The sequence below is a fragment of the Manduca sexta genome, unplaced genomic scaffold (genome assembly GCF_014839805.1).
Source record: "Manduca sexta isolate Smith_Timp_Sample1 unplaced genomic scaffold, JHU_Msex_v1.0 HiC_scaffold_107, whole genome shotgun sequence".
In the NCBI taxonomy this organism is placed as follows: Eukaryota; Metazoa; Arthropoda; class Insecta; order Lepidoptera; family Sphingidae; genus Manduca; species Manduca sexta.
Window position 1 is genome coordinate 1 of NW_023591898.1, and position 19,371 is coordinate 19,371.

Sequence of the window (19,371 nt, forward strand, 5' to 3'; positions counted from 1 at the left end):
GTAAGTTCCTTTATGTTAACTGGGTACATGGATAAAGCAAAAATAACTGGCACTATCCATTGCAAAGATATTGCTATATACTTGAAATACTTTTTCCAAAATGTAAATATTTTTTTTAATTTGCTTTCTACTTCAGTTCTGGCTTCCAAATCAATTTCTTGTACTGCATTCTCATCATCTCTCTTCTTCATGTCTGACAACATCCTATAATGCATGTAATTGTCAATAATCAAACTCAAAAAACTGTTAACCAGTGATATAATTAGAGGTCCGTAAGTTACCAAGATTTTTGGAAAATTGCAATTCATGTCACTTGGTTTTCCTGTGCTTGATGTCCGTTCTTCAAGATCATAGCCAAAGTTCGAAGGTTTCATTTCATGCGTTGACCGGATGATGAATGCTATTCCAATGCAAGTTAAAAGCACATTTTCAGATATCAGCACTGACGGAAATGTAGTATTACCTTCTTTGACCAACCTTCGTAGATTTAGAAGACTAAGTCCGAATCCACATAGCACTAGGAATGCGCCTAAATACAAATCGACAGAGTTTAACATTTTGTTGTGTTCCATTTGGTAGTTGCGTTGCTAATGTGGTCACCTGCCCCCATACTGTTGTCGGCTGTTATCACTTATGCAAATGATAGGGGCGCTTTTAGAGTTGTTAGCTTTTCACCTCATTATCTTTTTGCGGAAATTATAAGAAACTAAAAACTGGGTTCAACTCAATGTGGTGTCCATAAATATGTAATAATAGTAATAAATAATAAAAATATCAGCCCTGTATCTGTTCTGTCCTCTACTACTGAGAAGGATTAGGACTTTGTCCACCAAGATGGCCTAGTGCAGATTCGTAGACTTCACACACCCTCAAAATCCCTATACAGAACTCAGGTATGCAGGTTTTCTCACGATGTTTTCCTTCACCGTCACAGTAAGCAATAATTCACAAAGAATACACACATAACTTAAGAAAAGTCAGAGGTGTGTGCCCTTGGGATTTGAACCTTCAGACATTCGTCTTGGCAGTCCGTTTTACAACTGACTGGGCTGTCGCCGCTCATGTCGATATATGTGTATAAAAAAAAAAAATAACAAAAATGTCAAGTGTGACTAGCCACCTGCTGGATCCAAAACCATCACAGTAAATTTTTTGATTGTATCATTTCTGAATTTACAGTGTTACCAATTATAATTGTTGCAGGAGTCAGAAACTGGCCTCTACATATCTCTGACCTCGTTTCTCGGATTTGGTCGCAACTATGTTGAGCAGTATTTTCAGAAGACTGGCAATGCTGTGTTCTTGCATATGAAGAGGGAGAAGAAACCTGTAAGTTGATAAATATACTTTGTTATAAGTCGCTGTAATTTTTTTGTTTAGTCCCCTTTTTATTAACATATAGATAAACTTGCACAAAGGTTCTGTACTCGGTGTGCCAAACTTGATTAATTCAAATAAAATAATTAAGAGTACATTATTCACAAAAAGCCTTCGTTCTTCGGCAATGAAATTTAAGTACATTAGTTATTAGTCAATATTAATCCAAAAGTTAACAATCTTCGAACTCAAGTTCAAGAATATAATTTATAATAGATACCAGAACCAGAGCAAACCGGTGATGGTCCGGAGAAGAAGATCACGCGGCTCGCGATCGGCGTGGAGGGCGGGTTCAGCCCCGACTGCGGCAAGCCTAAGTTCACCTACACTGACCACTACAACGTCGTCGTGCTGCCGGGGTTCCACACTTATGCTTGGCCCAATGCTAATCTACCTGAAGTGGTATGTCTTTTAAACTGTAGCCAGTAGATACTCGAACTTTGTACTACTAAGGTCAAAAAATTATGTGCTTATCAATATGCCTAATATATTAAATGTGACAAACAAAACTAATATAAGAAATATACCTCGTTTTGGTCAACTTATGGTCAAATTGTTCATAAAATCCTGAAATACTTCTGTTAGGTTTACTCATAATTTTATTAAAATGTGTTATATGGTGATCTTGTTTAGAAAGTCATCAAATCAAATCAATATAGATATTAAAATATAAAAATAATGTTTCTGTAAAGGTCAACAAGTCTGTCCAAGCCGTAATAGATGCAGAATCTCCATTTAAAATAGCAGAATTGGCAGCTTTGCAGGGAACCTGGGATGGAGAGAAGAGGGAGGTCTCTGTGTAAGTGTAAAAAAAAAGCTTACATATAAACAAGATCAGTTTAATTAGCAAAACGTAAAACAAAGGCTTAACTTACCCACACTTTGACGAACTATTATAGCTGACATATGATAGATAACAAGTCTATCGTTATATCAGACACAAATTAGAATTATTTGTGCAATATTTTCACTCTACAAACACTTTCAACCCTAAATCCATGGTTCATAAATTTATTCATAACTTAAGTATTCAGCTACAATACCAATGAGACATATTACCACATAGCTAACAAGTGCCCTCAAATACCACAGACATGCAGTAAACCTAAAGCAGTTGGACAACGGCGTGCGCATCCCGCCGTCGGGCTGGAAGTGCGCCAAGTGCGACCTCACCAACAACCTGTGGCTGAACCTCACGGACGGCTCGGTGCTGTGCGGCAGGCGGTTCTTCGATGGCTCCGGTGGGAACGATCATGCTGTGAGTTTATTGTTTTCTTCTATAATTAAAACTGCCCATACTATATTGGACCTAATGTAGTGTAAATTAATATTTGTAAGGAAAGAGGTTCGTTGTTTGAACATTTAATATGGATACAAGTTTTTTCTTTTTATATAATTACAAGTCCTAAACAGTCTACTACTACCACTACTAAATATTGCTGGTTTTCAATATGAAGCCAGGTGACAAACGTCAACACTAAATAAATACAATAATTTTGACTAATGCGAGACACTACATCAACAACCATCTAAACTCAGCATGCATACTTGAGAATGCTGATTTCTAAGTTTGCCGAGCGGATTTACCGCAACACTACATTGAGACTATCAACATGTACTCTTCCCAGGTGGCCCACTACCGTGAAACAGGTTATCCTCTAGCGGTGAAGTTAGGCACCATCACTGCGGACGGCAAGGGCGACGTGTTCTCGTACGCTGAGGACGATATGGTCGAGGACCCGTTCCTCGCAGACCATCTCAAGCACTTCGGCATCAATGTGCAGCAGCTGCAAAAGGTTGGTTTTTATTTGTTGTTTATGATTGATTAATGAGTGTTTTATGTGTACATTTATAGATTTTTTATGGAGTTATCCACATTATGAACAGTTTAAAGTTTAAACGGAGCATACCATCGATATATATGTACTACTTACTAGATTTAGCGTTCCGAGTATTCACTGTGTTCAACTGAATTGAACTGCAATCCATTCAAACTGACTAGTATGGTCAATATTGTCAGCTTTTGGTTGTGTACGGAGTGGCGCTCATGATATAAGAACTTGAGTCTAAGTATAGACATGGATTTGAATAAAAAATATATTTAGTCAAATAAGTAAAATGATTTGTTATACAAGTGAATAAATAGGTTATAACAGTAACGTTTTAGTTGCCATTTTAGTTCAGATTTTGAACAAATAGTTTATATGGATGTTTGTGTCTATTGAATATACGTCAATGGAGGATTCAGAGTATATAGTCTATAGGAGTAGACTCTAGAATCTAATGACATCAAAACTCACAGACAGACAAGTCGATGGTGGAGCTGGAGTTGGAGCTGAACCAGCGGTCTGGTGAGTGGAACACGCTGCAGGAGTCGGGCAGCGAGCTGCGGCCGCTGCACGGGCCCGCGCTCACCGGCCTCAACAACCTCGGCAACTCATGCTACATCAACAGCGTTGTGCAGGTATATTCCACGATTATATTGCATGTTATATAAAAAAAAATGTGATATTAATCATTATATAAATGTTTATAAATATGGAACAATCAAAATGGGTTTTGTATATCTAAAATATGTGGGAATGTTTTAAGTTCTTAGTTTAACAAAGTGTTTCTTAAAGTGCATTTGATTATCTCCACTACATAGTATTCGATATTAATATCCATGCATTGATTACATTCCTATTTAAATTACCCATCAGCATAACTCACTATCAGGTAATTTTTGTTAACTAACGGGTTTGTTGACAGGTGATCTTCCGCATGCCTGACTTTGTGCGGAGGTTCGTGGAGGGCGCTCCGGAGATATTCTCCACTTTCCCCGACGATCCAGTCAACGACTTCAATGTTCAAACGTATGAATACATTTACAGTTTTGATAAGCCACAAACGATAATCGATTGATAGCCATTATAACTTTTCTAGGAGTCATATTTGGATGTAGCAGATGATGTCTGCATGCTGTAACTTACAAATTAGTGTTTTCTCGTACTTATATATTGCAATATTTTTGGTTGGTACTGAACTTACATTTAGTCAAATTAAAATGTTCTATGTTAGGTGTCTGAATGCCGATGTGTGTATAGGGTTACTGACTCGAGTCAATGCTTGCTCAGACGATGTTACACTCTCGATCGTCGACATAGGGTCGAAGGTCAATAAAACCAACATAACTGTTCCCTTCCCGTTATTCCTTCAGTGGCAGGGGCCTTATTCTCTATCCCGCACGTTATTTTAACAGTGCGTAACAAGCACGTAACACAACGCATCATGTTTAGGACTATAGAAATTTGGCTTACAGAATACCATTCCACACACATTTCTCGAAAATAACATGACACGGCCGCGTTACGCGTTTACACTATCATACAGAATAAGGGCCCTGTAGCGATAACGCGTTGTTCTCTGAGATACACATTGCATAGTAAATTTATATTACTCAGGTTACGGCTGCATAGACAAATTTGTTTCTCCAACTAATAAGCCACATGTTTCCAGTGCCAAACTCGGCGTTGGACTCCTCTCGGGTCGCTATTCCTCCCCGGGCGAGGACGGGTCGCAGAACGGCGTCTCCCCACACATGTACCGACAGCTGGTCGGACGAGATCATCCGGAGTTCATGACCAAGCGACAGCAGGACGCGCACGAGTTCTACCTGCATTTACTCACTTTACTGCAGGTCAGTTGTGGTTGGTTAATTTGTCACACACAGTGTCAATAAATTATTCATAGGACATTTTTATAGACACAATATCGGGTGGGAGGTGGAGGTATATATTATACTCAAGTTCTATCCTTTTAGTTTTTTTTTTGACAAAATGTTCCTGATTTGATTTGATGTTGTAGGTGTTTATAGGTGATAACCAAGTGACGTTAGATATTCACTTGTTCTTATCAGTGACTAAAGAAAATAGAAATGTCCTTTAAATATATTTTGAAAACTATTGCGAGAGATTCACGCCCTTATTACCTATGCCCTAAATCTCAATTTTCCATCGCCAGCGCCATAGCCGACACAAGCCGAACCCGGCGGACTGCCTCAAGTTCGCGGTAGAAGAGCGCATCCGTTGCTCGGAGTCGTCCTGCGTGCGATACTGCGCTCGCGCCGAGCACCACCTACCCCTACCTGTGCCGGTTGCCGCCGCCACCAACGCGAAGGAAGTCAGGGAGTATGAACAGAGAAGACAGCAGGCTGAGGCTGCAGGACAGAGACTGTGAGTATCCTGCACTGCAGGTCGTAGACATAAGTTTAGACTAGGAAGTTCTTTTAGATATTGCGCACGAATTTCTAGGTGCGTTTACACTACTAGTAATAATTAAAAAATTCTATACATACGACTCGCCCCAAATCTGCAAGCATAAAAAAATTTAAAAGTCAGCTTGCTGTGACTTGACAGGGTAAAACTCGCTCATGGAAGATAACTTCTGCCAGTTTTCTTGGTGATTTAAACTCTGCTTCATTTTCGTGTATGATAAACAGAATTAGATTTTTTACGATTTTGTACTAGTCACACAAGGACCCCAGCATTGGTAACAACATTTTTCAATACATAATTGTATGTGAATTTCATAAAAAAAAAAATATATGTATTTTGTCCAATAATTTCAGAGACCCGTCGGAGCTAGTGCGGCCCCACATTCCGTTCCAGGCGTGCCTCGAGAGCTTCATGAAGGAGGAGACCATCGAGCAGTTCTTCAGCAGCGCCGTTAACAAAAAAGTCACTGCGCATAAGTAAGTGCCTAGTGTCGAAATATACTTTCAAAAACTGTACAACAGGACTTTGATCTTTTAAAAATAAATGCCACTATTATACATAAAATTTAACAAATTCTCTTGGTAAAGGCATAAAACATACATTAATAACCCTAAATCTAATTTTCATTATAGTGTAAAAATTATAGTGACTGCCTCGGTGGCGTAGTTGTACTGCATGCGCAGTACGACAGCGCTATGAGGTCCTGGGTTCGAATCCCGGGTCGGGCAAAGTGATATTTGGATTTTTCTGCTCATTATCAACCCGGAGTCTGTAATTTGTGTCCGATATGGCGATAGGCTCGCCCCCTATCACATGGGACAGAACACACTTGGCGAAAAGTGGGTGCTCTGGTTGCGCCTCTGCATACCCCTTCGGGAATAAATGCGTGATGTTGTATGTGTGTAAAAAATATAATTGTATGTACTGTTTTTTAGGATTACCCGACTGGCCACATTCCCGGACTACCTGCTGATACAGCTTAAGAAGTTCACGATAAAAGAGGACTGGACACCTGCCAAACTGGATGTGGCAGTCGAGATGCCCTGGGAGGTATGGCATTGGACTCTTATTAATTACCACTATAGTAATTATAGCTAATACTAAGGTCCACAGGTTCAAAACCCAAGGCGTACACCGCTGGGCGCTGATTTTCCGAAGTTATGTGTAGTGTTTATCAACTATTGGTCCCTTTAATGGGGAATAAAACATCATAAAGAAATCAATATACCTGAAAATTCTCTATAACAATTTCGAATGTATGTAATGCCACTAACTAAACCCTCTAAGTAATAGTGCAGGTCTGTGTTCAGTTAGGGGGCAATACATAATGCACATAATGGATAGGTATATTCGTTTTTTTGTGACTGCCATTGTGGAAAGATCAATCTCAGGTTGAAAACAGTAGTTGTTTCTATAGTATAAGAAGTAAGATGTATAGCACTTTCCAACTCAGTCCATTTCTTTAGTGTTCACATTCATTCAGCCTGTTGGTGCATGAAGTAAAAACAAATCAATAAACACATGTTTGCATTTAAAGTATTAGTATGAATCTATTACCGTACTGAATAAGCTTCTTATGTATTATAGGTAGATCTGAACTGCCTGCGCGGTCATGGACTGCAAGCCGATGAGAAGCTATTGCCGGAGGCTCCGCCCGAGACGCCTGCGCCCACCTACGACGAAGGATTACTCGCACAACTTGTAAGTTACAAACTTACCCCCTTATTCATAGACGTTTTTTTTATCTAAGGACGGAGTATTCCTATGGTAACAAGTCTGTTTCTCAGTGCTGGTTAATATTCGTACTCGGCGCTAAATAAGTTATGAAAAAATTTAAATATCTGTAAAAAATATATAAAATATTATACTATACTTTTGATTTATATGGTTATGAAACAGACTGGCATAATTGTTCTGGTAAATATGGAGGTACGTACACTACTATGTATATGTCTTATTGGAACATTATTTTTATTCAGCATGGTTTATATCAGGCTCAATAAAGCCAATATTACAACATATACTCTATGGAAAATTAAAAAGAAAAAAAAATACCAATTTAAATATCATTTGTTCCAGTTGGACATGGGCTTCCCGCTGGAGGCGTGCAAGAAGGCGCTGTATTACACCAACAACTCTGGCATGGAAGCGGCGTCCAACTGGCTCATGGAGCACATGACCGACTGGGACTTTGAGCACAAGTTCGAACCACCCGGCACGCCCGTCACAGGTAATTATACCAAATCATGGCGCACTTTGCATATTTCGACATTATTTTGTATCTATTGTAAACATTAATAGTTATTGATTCATGTAACATTACCGTTGTTATTAAATTATTTATTGTATAAAATGAATACAACACTTCACGCTCAATTTGACACAAAACTATTTAACTGATGATTAGCTAGCAGCTAAACACTATTACAAGTATTATAATAGGATTTGTGTAGAAAATACTGCATCAAATAAAAACTCCTGTTTATCAGGTGCAGGCGCAGGCGCAGCGGTGGACGAGGCGAGTGTGGAGCAGATCATGAACATGGGGTTCGCGCGCGGGCACGTGGTGCGCGCGCTGACGGCCACGGGCGGCGACGTGCCGCGCGCCGTGGACTGGATCTTCAGCCGCGCCGACGAGCTCGACGCGCCCGAGCCCGCGCCCGCCGCCCCCGCCGCGCAGCCAGACCGCACGCTCGGCTGCAGGGACGGACCCGCCAGTCAGTAGTCACTCACTACATATTACTCTATCGGCAATATTTCTATAGCCCGTCTGAAAGTCTATACCTCTGATGCCGATTTCTCTCCTGACATTCCGAAAATTTAGAATCAAAATTTATTATAATAACTGAGCTGATCGTGATTATTTTCAGTCTACCCAAAAATGTTGGTGTTATCCTCATATAAAAACTTTTGGTGACTTTGTTACCAATAAATTTTTGATAGATTTTCTTCAAAGCAATTCACTCCACTCAAACCATCTTTTCTGTGAAAGATCTGGTGCTCAACCCCTTTGACTCACAAGACCAAGTACAATTATTTTGCTTAATACGAATGTACACTAAATTACAATGTTTAATATTATTATTTTGTTGCAGAATACAAATTGATTGCCTTCATATCTCACATGGGCACCTCTACCATGGTGGGCCACTATGTGTGCCACGTGCTGCATGAAGGACGCTGGGTCATATTTAACGACAATAAAGTACGTACTCACCAAATTATATAAAGTACCATTAATTGTCGCGAGAACTATTATTACATACTTGCAAATTATTTTTGCTACCAAATATTTTTTTTTCAGGTTGCATTATCAGAGAATCCGCCCAAAGACCTCGGCTACCTATACTTATATGAAAGGCTGTGATGACATTATGACGTGATGTTTGTACCAAAAACTCGCCGATTCGGATGTACCATATAAGGAATTTGTGTATTAGACTGCATTTTTGTACGTTAAGAGATTTTAAATTAACAAATTTTAGGCGATATTTATTTTATAGAAAGAAATTTTTTAATGATTCAAAATATAGGTTATAAAATTGTAATACGGCTAGTGTTCCGTAGAAGTTGTATCTTTGGTTGCATATTATGTTTTTCGTGTTGATGAACTGGTGCGTTGGAGTTAGCATAAGATGTTTTGACTAGTTAATTGTTAGCTACAATCTGCCAGAATCTGGTCCCGTTAATGTTAACCTAGAGGAGGACGAAAATTGCCGTCGTAACTAAATTCACGTGACGTATAATTACGTCTTGTGAAATCTAAGATAACATGGTCGTCTTTCGTGACATTGAAAAGACGCTGTTAAGGTTTCATTAGGACTTACCCGTTTTACTTGCTACCTGTTGCACAATGTCAATGATACGCCATTATATAAAAAGAACCTTTGCAATAGGTCCTTGCTTATCAACTTGAATTTTCAATACTAAAAGCCCTTGACAGTGTGAAACAGGCCTAATACATTGCATTTTAATGTAACTTTCTTGTAAGTTGGTTCTCTTGTAGCGATTACTTGTATTGAAATAAAATCATTCACACAACGAAACATTGAAATAAATTATACTAATAAATGTGCTCTCTTATTAAATGTATTTTTATCAACTTCCTTTTCCTATTCACATAATTGGAATCTATTGTGAAGAAATTAATAGTACCATGTTCATTTTAGAGCTTTAAACGTTAGGCATAGGTTCTTCGGACCATAAGCTTTGGTCCTAGAGACCTATGTCAACTATTATAAATATTCCTTATCTCTCTTCTATGAAATGATCGAATTTATCTCTATTATCAGATTCATATTGATGAAATTTGGAATGGATATAGGTTGAGACCCTGGGAAGGGCATAATTGATAATACCTTAAAATATGTTGCAGAGGGTAGGCGTGAAACTGAAAAAAAATCCACATGGCTTGTCTTGTCCTTTTTAGGTAGTATGAATACTTTTAGACATTATATATTTTATATTACTACATATTCATCAAAATAATGTGTTCTCTGATCTGAAGAATGATAGCCAAGCTATATATATAGGAAAAATCTCTGGGCCAGCTCTTTCCATGTTTTTTGGTATTGGCACGACAACTCTTAGAGGTGGTGATGAGTCAGCAGTCTTCATATATTAGATGTACATGATTAGCCTAAATATATGAACTATTATGGCTGTGGGTTGTTCCTCACTGTAAATCAGTATTTATATCAGGACAAAGATTCTTATAGTATTAGCTATGATCAATTATATATATGTATATTGGACATCTAGGATTAATATTATGTGTGGCCTGCCTGTATTTCATTTTTCCACCTTGTAGCCTTTGCCTACTAAAGGTTTGCCAACCGCTGTTCTAATATACTCTAATGAAAATGTTCACATCACTATAAAAACTGTAGGTACCTAAATATAAAATTTAAATTAAAGGCAAGTATGGAACAAAGCATTACTAAATTTCATTATTATTTTTACTGATAACAAGGTTTATGTAATTATATACTAGTACTTCTTATTTAGCACTTTGTCTGAACTTAAAGCGGTCTGTCCATCTGGGTACATTCTTCATAAATATAGTTGTCTCATCAAAGTATGTATTGAATTTCTTGTAATCTTTCCTCTTAGTGGGATCTTTCTTGCAATTTGCAGGAGTTAGATTAATCATGAGACCTGTAGAAAAATGAAAATGTTACATTGTTAACATAACCTGTATTAACTTCCAACAATATTGATTAGATTGCTTGATAGGTAACAATGTTAAGAACCATAACCAATTAGAAATTGAAAGCATTAGAAACAAACCTGCTTTCTGTGCCATGGACACCATTTTTCCAATTTTTTTCTGCTGCCGTTTGCACAGCCCAGTGATTCTTCGCGGCAGCATACAACCATCTGACCTGACGAATTGACTCAGTATCAGCACATCTGTGTGCTTTACGTCCAGGCCTAATGAACACATATAGCAAGGTGCCTTGTCTGATTTTACCGCTTCTGATACATCGATAGTTTTTAATGGTCCCAAATTTTCCGCTCGTACAAGTAGCTCTGTTCTCGGAGAAGGTACGTTGACAGCTTCCACGACTATGTTTCCACCTTCAACTTTTTCTCTAACTAAAAGAGACGAAATAAGGTAAATTAATAAGATAGTAGTAGGCTCAAAGTTTGCGAGGTTAGGTTATACTAAAATAAGTTGGTCAATAAATGACACAATTTACTTACTCTCTTTAATGTTAAGTTGTTTTGTAGTCGATATACTGCGTACCGACGTAGAGATAAGACTATTTTTGGATACTGAAAAGGCAGCCCTTACGAGAGACGCCATGTTTATTATTTAGACTGCTTTTGACAATAAGTCAAAATCAGAGGGCAAAATCACAAATGTCAAATTGTTTAATGTTGCTAGTTGCTACTTGATCTTTCGTTACGGACCTATAAAAATCAATTCCATTTAAAAAAAATAGACTCTGTATCTAAAACATATATTCATTTCAATATAAAATATTTCCGACGAATAACTATCATCATAATTAATTTCTTGTCTTTGGTAGAAATTAGATTTTATTATCTGGCAAACTTGAGAGCGTTTTATTATTGCATATGTTTTCTCTATAATATGGTAATTTAATTTGATCTTAATATGGTAACTCCTGCCTGTCATATTCGAAGCGGCAATTTTAAAATGTATTTAAAAAATATAAAGCGAAGTATTTTCAATTACTACTTGTTTGACCTATCTTAGCACTCATTATGTATGAATATAACTTTCAATTTATTATCCGTTTTCCTTTCACGCTGTAAACGTGACTTAGGTAGGTTGATAAAATATATAGGTTCTAAAGAATTCCTAAAAAAAGATATTTATTTTTTATGAGAATCGAACACTGAATACGGAATAGGTCCCTCGACTAACTTTACATACGTAGGTATAAAATCTTTTGGAACTCAAAAATTGCATAAATTTCGCCACGCGATCTGGCGATATGGCCTAGGCCCTCGACCTATAGGTTGAACACCTAAGTTGACACTAGGCCAAAATGGCACATAAAGAAGTTTTATTATGTTACAATAAATGAAACCATGTTTTGGAGTGTTACTGAGTTTAATAAATCTTCCTAGTTAAAGAAAAAAACAATGAAAAAATATTCTTAAAATAAATTAAAATCATGTAAGCAGATACTCTCGATTTTAAAATAGTTTTATTTATTTTTTTTGTGTTGAAAGATAAGAAAAAGATGTCATGCAGTTATTACTTATTACTATTCTAGGTAAGTGTGTACCTACAGTTTTAGATAAAAGAAAGGATTTCGTGTTTTTATTCTTAGGCTAGTAAACTGTGAATTAATTTTAATCATTTGTGATTGCGAAGTATTTGTAAAAAGTACATCTTTTGAATTAAATATAAATATAAGTACGATAAGTGAAAACTACGTGAGTTTTGATTCCATGTAATAAACGCGTTGTAATTAGCGTCGGAAAACACCAGGCACTTTGGTTGAACAAAAGCCAGACCTGGAAACAATTGGCACAGTCAGAAATAAAGAAAATATATGGATGGCATGTATTTATTAAACAACACACAATGATATAATTTCACTATAGACTGCACATAAATACACGATTAATTAACGAAAGTATTCGAGAAGGTACACAGACATATAGAAAAACAATTACATTGAAGTGGTTTTACTTGACGAGACACAGTGTGTGCGACTTTAGCGATGTATGTCAATTTTGTAGGCCTTAATAATACTCTATATAGTAACGTAGATTAAAAAACATCACACAATGTAGGCGTAAGGTCTTGTTTTTTAATCAGCAATTTACAAATTGTATAGCAAAACATGATTTTTGTATAACTTACATAAATCTTTTTTCATAAAATAGACTGCCAAGCAGTAATGTATGTAACATGGCATATTAACAGGGCTTTTCAAGCTTTTTATCACAATCAAAGAACCATTTTGTAGAAGTTTTAATGCAATCTGTCGAGGAACATGTATTAATGCATGGACGGTTTAAGCTAAGCATACTTTTGAAAATTGCAAAAAATGCATATAAATGCATTTGTGTAACTTAAGTTTAATTCTATAGATAAAAGAAATTGACATGAGATTTCTAATTTTGTGGCAAATAAAATTGGCCATGTTTAATTTTTTCTGGCAACGAAATATTGAAAGTGTTAGTAAAATACTAAGTCCTACTTTCTAATGGATGCAGAGAGTTTCCTCTCCTCAACCAGGGAAGGGTCAGGCCGTGAGACACTTAAAAATAAATTTAAATTATCTATACAATTGTACGAGTAGGTAATTAAAATAAAACTTACGAATAATGTGCATTTATATAAACAAAATGGTTATGTTGTTTTTTTGGGAATACCAACAGATTTATAGTTTACATACATGGTAGAAATTTGTAAAAATATATATCATTCAATACAAATATATTTTATCTAATGTATAATATATTTATTTGTTGTAATATTGTTCAAATAAAACATGAACGAATTTGTAATTGAAAAATAACGAATATTTTTTTTTTACAAAACATATTACTATAACATGTTTAATAAAGTGACGAATTTAGAACTTGCTTACGATTTGTGAAAGCGATTTGAAAAAAGACAGCACTTCCTAATATTATAACAAATATAACGAAGCAGAGTGCTTATTGGTAGCAAACATTGATCTTGAACCCTTTAAAATAACACGACAGTTACAATAAAAAAGAATTATTTAAAACACCAAAATAAATATTGTATTTAAACCAAAAAGAATATCAAAGAAAATCATTTCACTGCCATGTTATTCATTCGGGGTTGTTTCTATATTCGTCACTGAGTATTCTGTCAGTTTCCCAAAGACACACAGATGAGAAGTGCTAGTCTACTTGGGGAAGGCGGTGAGGCCCTTGCTGAGTAGCCCGGCGGCTCCCTGCGACGCGTCGTGAGCCGCTGATGACAGGTTCGACACCAGCTGAGGGAAAAAAGTAAACAGTAAAACCCGTTTAATACGATTTTGAAGGGACTCAGCCAAACACGCGTCTTAAGCGGGGGAGTGTATTGTGTGGCATAGGGAGAGTTACACTAATTTTGTGTAGGTATTGAATTATCAAATTTTTATAAGTTGTTAGAATGTTATTGTTTCGTATTTTTAAATAACGATACATCAAAGTATTATTATTTATAAATACATTACTTAAAAGCTGTGATCGTCAAGTCTTTTACCAGGGGCTGAAACGAAGGCGAGTCATCCAAGCTCAAGATTGTGCATCTTATTAGGTTACGGGGAGCGACCTTTTTTTTTAAGCATCGTGGATTTTTCGCCTTACCAAGTAAACGTAACCTTTCCTACCCATCACAATTGGCACACGTCGAGACAGTCAGTCTCTGTCTACTTGCTTTGCATCAAGGCGCGTTTCTCCCTTAAAGACATAGGATTTATCTGGCATTAGTTTAAAACATAAATGTTTCGATATTCACACTCACAACACGCCTACAGATGGCGTATTAAACGGGATGACGACGTATTAAGCGTTATAAAATTTATGAAAATATGACTCAAGTTTAGAATCGAAGTTAAATTATTGTGTTTAATTTTGGCGCAGTTTTATACCCGTATTAAAAAATGATTTATTTTATTGTAAAAAACAACATTTTAGCTGGCGGACGGCAGAAAAGAATTATTGCGTGAGAGATTATTAATTATTATAGTAATTATATGTGGGTAGTAGTATTTGTATATCTATGCTTGTATAATACTGTGAATATATGAATTGATGTGTCCTTTGATACAACAATAACGGATTGCAAACCTATAGGAAATTTTATGATTAGAGAGTATTAAAAAATTAATCTACCGTTAAAGGAACGGTTATTCACAGATTCTTTTAACAAAACTTCCGGCGGTGTTGCAAGCAAAATTTATTTTAAATTCCAGCCCACAATATATCAAAGATATGATTCAGTGTATCAACGAAGGAGGAAGTTATACTCTAACGTTACATTTGCCGCGAGTCATTTGGATAACGTCAAATCTGGGCCAAAACAATTGAGAGAGGCGAGAACGAATCACATTCCGTTAGTCATCGTCGTTTTAGGATTATTGTGAACCATCATATAGGTATATGTGATCTTCCTATACTTATCCCGCTAAATAGCACTATCATTGTATTTTATTTAAGTATTTCACTAACCAGAAATTTTTAACACCAATACTTTGTAACGAAAACAGTCGATATAACTTGTGTGCAGCAATTTCTTACAGGCTAGTTTCGCGTTCCGCATACACAAAATAAATTTAAATAAATTGTATAATTAACAATAATAGATTTTTGTATGAAGTATGTACTTATGTCACCTGTAGAAGTTTTTCTTGATATTGTACTGGTTTGTTTACCACTTTGTGAATACTTAAGGCAGTTGATGCCGATCCCAGAGTACTATTATTACTCCAAGCTAATTTCACAACTCACACCTAGGTTTTAGCTATGTCTCTAATTTAATTCACCGAGTTATTAGGTAATAAACGTTAACATTTTCCTAAGAAAACAAAATAAACAACGTAGCCAGTCTCCATGATCTTCGCGACGCAGATCGTGAAGCTTAGTGCAAAGATCGCTGGTAATAAAATAATGTTACAATTTGTTGATTTTACTTTAGTATCAACTATGTAATTAATTTTGTATTTCTCTAGAAAATAAACTGAAACTAAACTAAGATCACCATTCACGACAGGACTTGTCGTAACGTGTCATTGACATTACATACATTTTTTATACGAATACGGTAAAGTGACAGCTCTCCATGAATTGTCGACGACTAGACAGACTAACAATGCCAAGACATTATTCCTCTCTTTAAAGTTGGTCTATCCGAATACTTACGTTCTCGCGCTTCTCGTTCAAGAACTTGTCAGCGTCCTTGATCTTGGCGTCGACGACTTGTCCAGCGTTCTTGAGACCCTCGTCAGTAGCGGCTTCTACACGCTTGAAGGTGTTGTCGACGGTGCTGCTGATCGCATTGCTCGCGTCCTCGGCCGCCTTCTCCGCCGCCTTCTTGGATTCTTCTACTGCTGTGCCTGGAAAGAACGTGATATAGATATATTTTATTTAAATTTAGATTAATTACTTTTTGCTTCGTTGAAGAATTGTTTTTTGTTGTTGTTTTTTTTAATTTCTATTAGTATTTCAGTATAATTATTTGAGTTTTTTTTTGGTACTTTATCAATATTTGGAAATGTGGTAATAATGAGTTATTTTTTGTATTATCAAGATTTTAACACGGTTTTGTTACTAATATTTGGGTAACATAGCTAGAATAATATTAGCGTATCGCAGTGAAAACAAATTAAAACACTAAACAATACAGTCGTTCGGAGATAACGCATTTAGTCGCATACGAATACTGTACCTACAAATATTTTAAGCCATTCCAAAACAAAAAATCTAAATAAACATCAGGTGACCAGTCAAAACAATAATATTTTAGGTAAAGCACACGCAATTTTTCTTTCTTATAACTTTTTGTCTGTAATAACTATCTAGTTGACAGACAAGTTATACAGTCAGATAAATCTTTATACATTTACTCACTTGCTACCCTCTGAGCCTCGTTCTTGGCGGCCTCGGCAGCGAGTCTCGCCCTCTCCTTGGCCTCCTCAGCAGCCTTCAGCGCCTGCGCCTTCGCGTCTTCAGCCGCCTTCTTCGTTGTGTCTACAGTCGTGTTTATGGTATCTGAGAAAAAACATTACATTATAACAACCATTGCTTACAATACGTCCCTAAGCTAAGCATTGTTCAATTGTTTCAGTGCTCACACATGGCGTTAGATAAAACGTTATTGATAAGTCTGTATTCAAACACACTGTAATTCAACAGAAGCGACTTCTTAGTGTTAATTCTTCGTTCCGAAAACAGCTGTAGAAAAACAAACGTTTCAAGTACCAACGGAATCTTCGAGCGGCACTTCGTAACCTTCAAGCAATGGATGCGAGAATTCTTTCGTTTTGAACTTGTTCGCAATAACATCTAAAAACATCATTTTAAAAGTAAATAAACACAAATCTAACGACGTTACCTTATATGGTAGAATTAATTCATCCTTGACTCAACTCGTTGAAGCGCGTATTGTGATCAGAGGCAAAACAAATAGTTAAGCGGAAAACAATTGATTTTATATTATGTTAGTTACCTTCGGCGTCTTCTACGACGTTTTTGGATTCGGTGGCGAGGTCTGTGTCTTGTGTGTTAAACATTGTACTTGCTACTGTATCTACGGAAAGAGTTAGCATAGAAAGTAAAGAAAAGAAATAGAAAGAAGTACCGCATGCACCCATACTTAATCTACGTGAATATGATCAATGCGAGGAAGTTATGGAATCTAGATAGAATATGGATTTAAGTATAAACTAGTTATACAATACCTTTGGCACTGCCAACTATTGATACACCCTTATCATATACAGAACTGGCTGCAGATTTTGTTGTATCGACTGAGCTTTGTACTGTGCTTGATACCGTATCTACAAAATAAGTGCGGATGTAGATTATGTGAAGTTACTGGGATAATACTTTAACAGATCAAGATATACCTTTGGCACTATCGTACAAAGAAGCACTTTTATCAAAAGCGGCTGCTGCTACGGTTTTGGTGGAATCTACAGTGTTGGCCAACGTATCTACAGTGAAATAAATATATAATTTAGATGAGGCAAAAAAAAAAACAGTAATAATACTAATAGGAGTTTTCCTACCTTTAGCACTTCCTACAAATGAAACGCCTTTGTCAAAAGTGGAAGATGCTACATTTTTTGTCACGTCTACTGTACTATGGACAGTGTTAGCTACGGTGTCTAAAGAAAAATTAAACAATAAATAAACATATAATGTAAATCATAAACAACAAACAATAAAGCACTCTATTATACCTTTAGCAGCAGCCCCAACATATGAAAAACCTGTGTCTACAGCTGATGCCGCTAGACATTTTTAGTCTTATCTACAGTTTGAGATACAGTATCTACAATAAATAAACAATCATAAGTATACTATGAAACGATTCTAGCATGTTTTATTTAAGTCTATTTAGTAACAACTACCTTTAGCTGATCCTATGTATGATGAACCAGTTTCGACAGCGGAAGCCGCTAAATTTTTAGTCGAGTCTACAGTTGAGTGAACTGTATTTGAGACTGTGTCTACAAAGGGAATACCAATAATGTTATTTTTTTTATAATATAAAGAGAGATCAAAATCAAGAAGGAAAAATTAAGAAAATACCACCTTTAGCACTGCCGATAACAGCTGTGCCTTTGTCTACTGCGGAGGCTGCTACTGTTTTAGTTGTATCTATCAACGACGCTCCCTTCTCAACAACAGATGAAGCTACATTTTTGCCTGTGTCTACTGTTGCACTAACTGTGTTCGCTACTGTACCTATAGATTTAGCAAATAAAAATAAAAGCAATTTAATGAGTGTGGACAACATAAAAGGAAAGTCACAGTGGATGAATTGCGATCAAAACGGAAGCTACCTTTAGCTGTGCCAATAAGAGTTGTGCCCTTCTCTACAGCTGCTGCAGCGACAATTTTGGTCGTATCTACGGTTGTGTGTACGGTGTTTGATACTGTATCTACAATTATTGATAATATGGAATGAGTAGGTACAATATTTGTGATAAGAAACAAATGCAAATAAAAACAAATCCCTACCTTTAGCAGCACCAATCAGGGATGTGCCCTTTTCTACTGCCGAAGCAGCTACATTCTTAGTTGTGTCTACGGTCGCATTTACTGTATTCGCTACAGTTTCTACAAAGAAAAAAAGAATGTGCAATACTAGCTGTGATTCTCGAAATAAAAAAGGACTAATTTAATTTAAATTCTACCTTTTGCAGTACCAATGGCATAGGAACCCTTTTCTACTGCGGAAGCAGCCACGTTCTTTGTTGTATCTACAGTGGCGTTTACTGTGTTTGCTACTGTGTCTACAAAGGAAAAAAATACGTGCGTAAAAACCGTGTAACTTAAACATTAAACAGCATTTAATCGAAGTCCTACCTTTAGCACTACCAATTAGGGTAGTACCCTTTTGTCGTATCTACAGTGGTATGAACGGTGTTTGCTACAGTATCTACAATAAACCGAATAATAGCAATTAAAAAAATGTTTGCGAAGTGGAAAACAAAAAGCAACTAAAGCGATACCTCTAGCAGTGCCTATTAAAGTAGTGTGCCCTTCTCCACAGCTGATGCCG

General features: G+C 36.5%; 2 protein-coding genes and 1 pseudogene across 2 annotated transcripts; 1 reads left to right on the top strand and 2 right to left on the bottom strand.

The window, feature by feature from the left end:
• Positions 1-1,203: 1,203 nt before the first annotated feature.
• LOC115439852 (ubiquitin carboxyl-terminal hydrolase 5) lies at positions 1,204-9,716 on the top strand (the record flags this gene model as incomplete). The annotated part of the gene is given in 16 exon segments (XM_037445015.1): positions 1,204-1,329; positions 1,594-1,779; positions 2,070-2,176; positions 2,470-2,635; positions 3,006-3,173; positions 3,680-3,841; positions 4,129-4,232; positions 4,876-5,056; positions 5,380-5,591; positions 5,987-6,109; positions 6,569-6,683; positions 7,221-7,334; positions 7,713-7,863; positions 8,123-8,350; positions 8,729-8,838; positions 8,938-9,716. Coding segments are annotated over 16 exon segments (2,316 nt in total), but the record flags the coding sequence as incomplete, so codon positions are not given.
• An 841-nt stretch (positions 9,717-10,557) lies between these two features.
• Positions 10,558-11,493, bottom strand: LOC115439853 (39S ribosomal protein S18a, mitochondrial). Its single transcript, XM_030163889.2, has 3 exons — positions 11,340-11,493; positions 10,923-11,231; positions 10,558-10,790 (listed from the first exon to the last, which is right to left on the bottom strand). The coding sequence occupies exons 1-3, from the start codon at positions 11,440-11,442 to the stop codon at positions 10,633-10,635; spliced, it is 570 nt and encodes a 189-aa protein (XP_030019749.1). The 5' UTR covers positions 11,443-11,493; the 3' UTR covers positions 10,558-10,632.
• An 807-nt stretch (positions 11,494-12,300) lies between these two features.
• LOC119191127 lies at positions 12,301-19,337 on the bottom strand (annotated as a pseudogene).
• Positions 19,338-19,371: the final 34 nt, after the last annotated feature.

Bases quoted from the DNA above. Each gene is read 5' to 3' on its own strand.
- LOC115439853 (XM_030163889.2), bottom strand. From the start codon at position 11,442: ATGGCGTCTCTCGTAAGGGCTGCCTTTTCAGTATCCAAAAATAGTCTT. The intron at 11,232-11,339 runs GTAAGTAAATTG...CGTCTCTTTTAG, and splicing joins ACAACTTAACATTAAAGAGA to TTAGAGAAAAAGTTGAAGGT. The intron at 10,791-10,922 runs GTTTGTTTCTAA...ATTTTTCTACAG, and splicing joins GTCCATGGCACAGAAAGCAG to GTCTCATGATTAATCTAACT.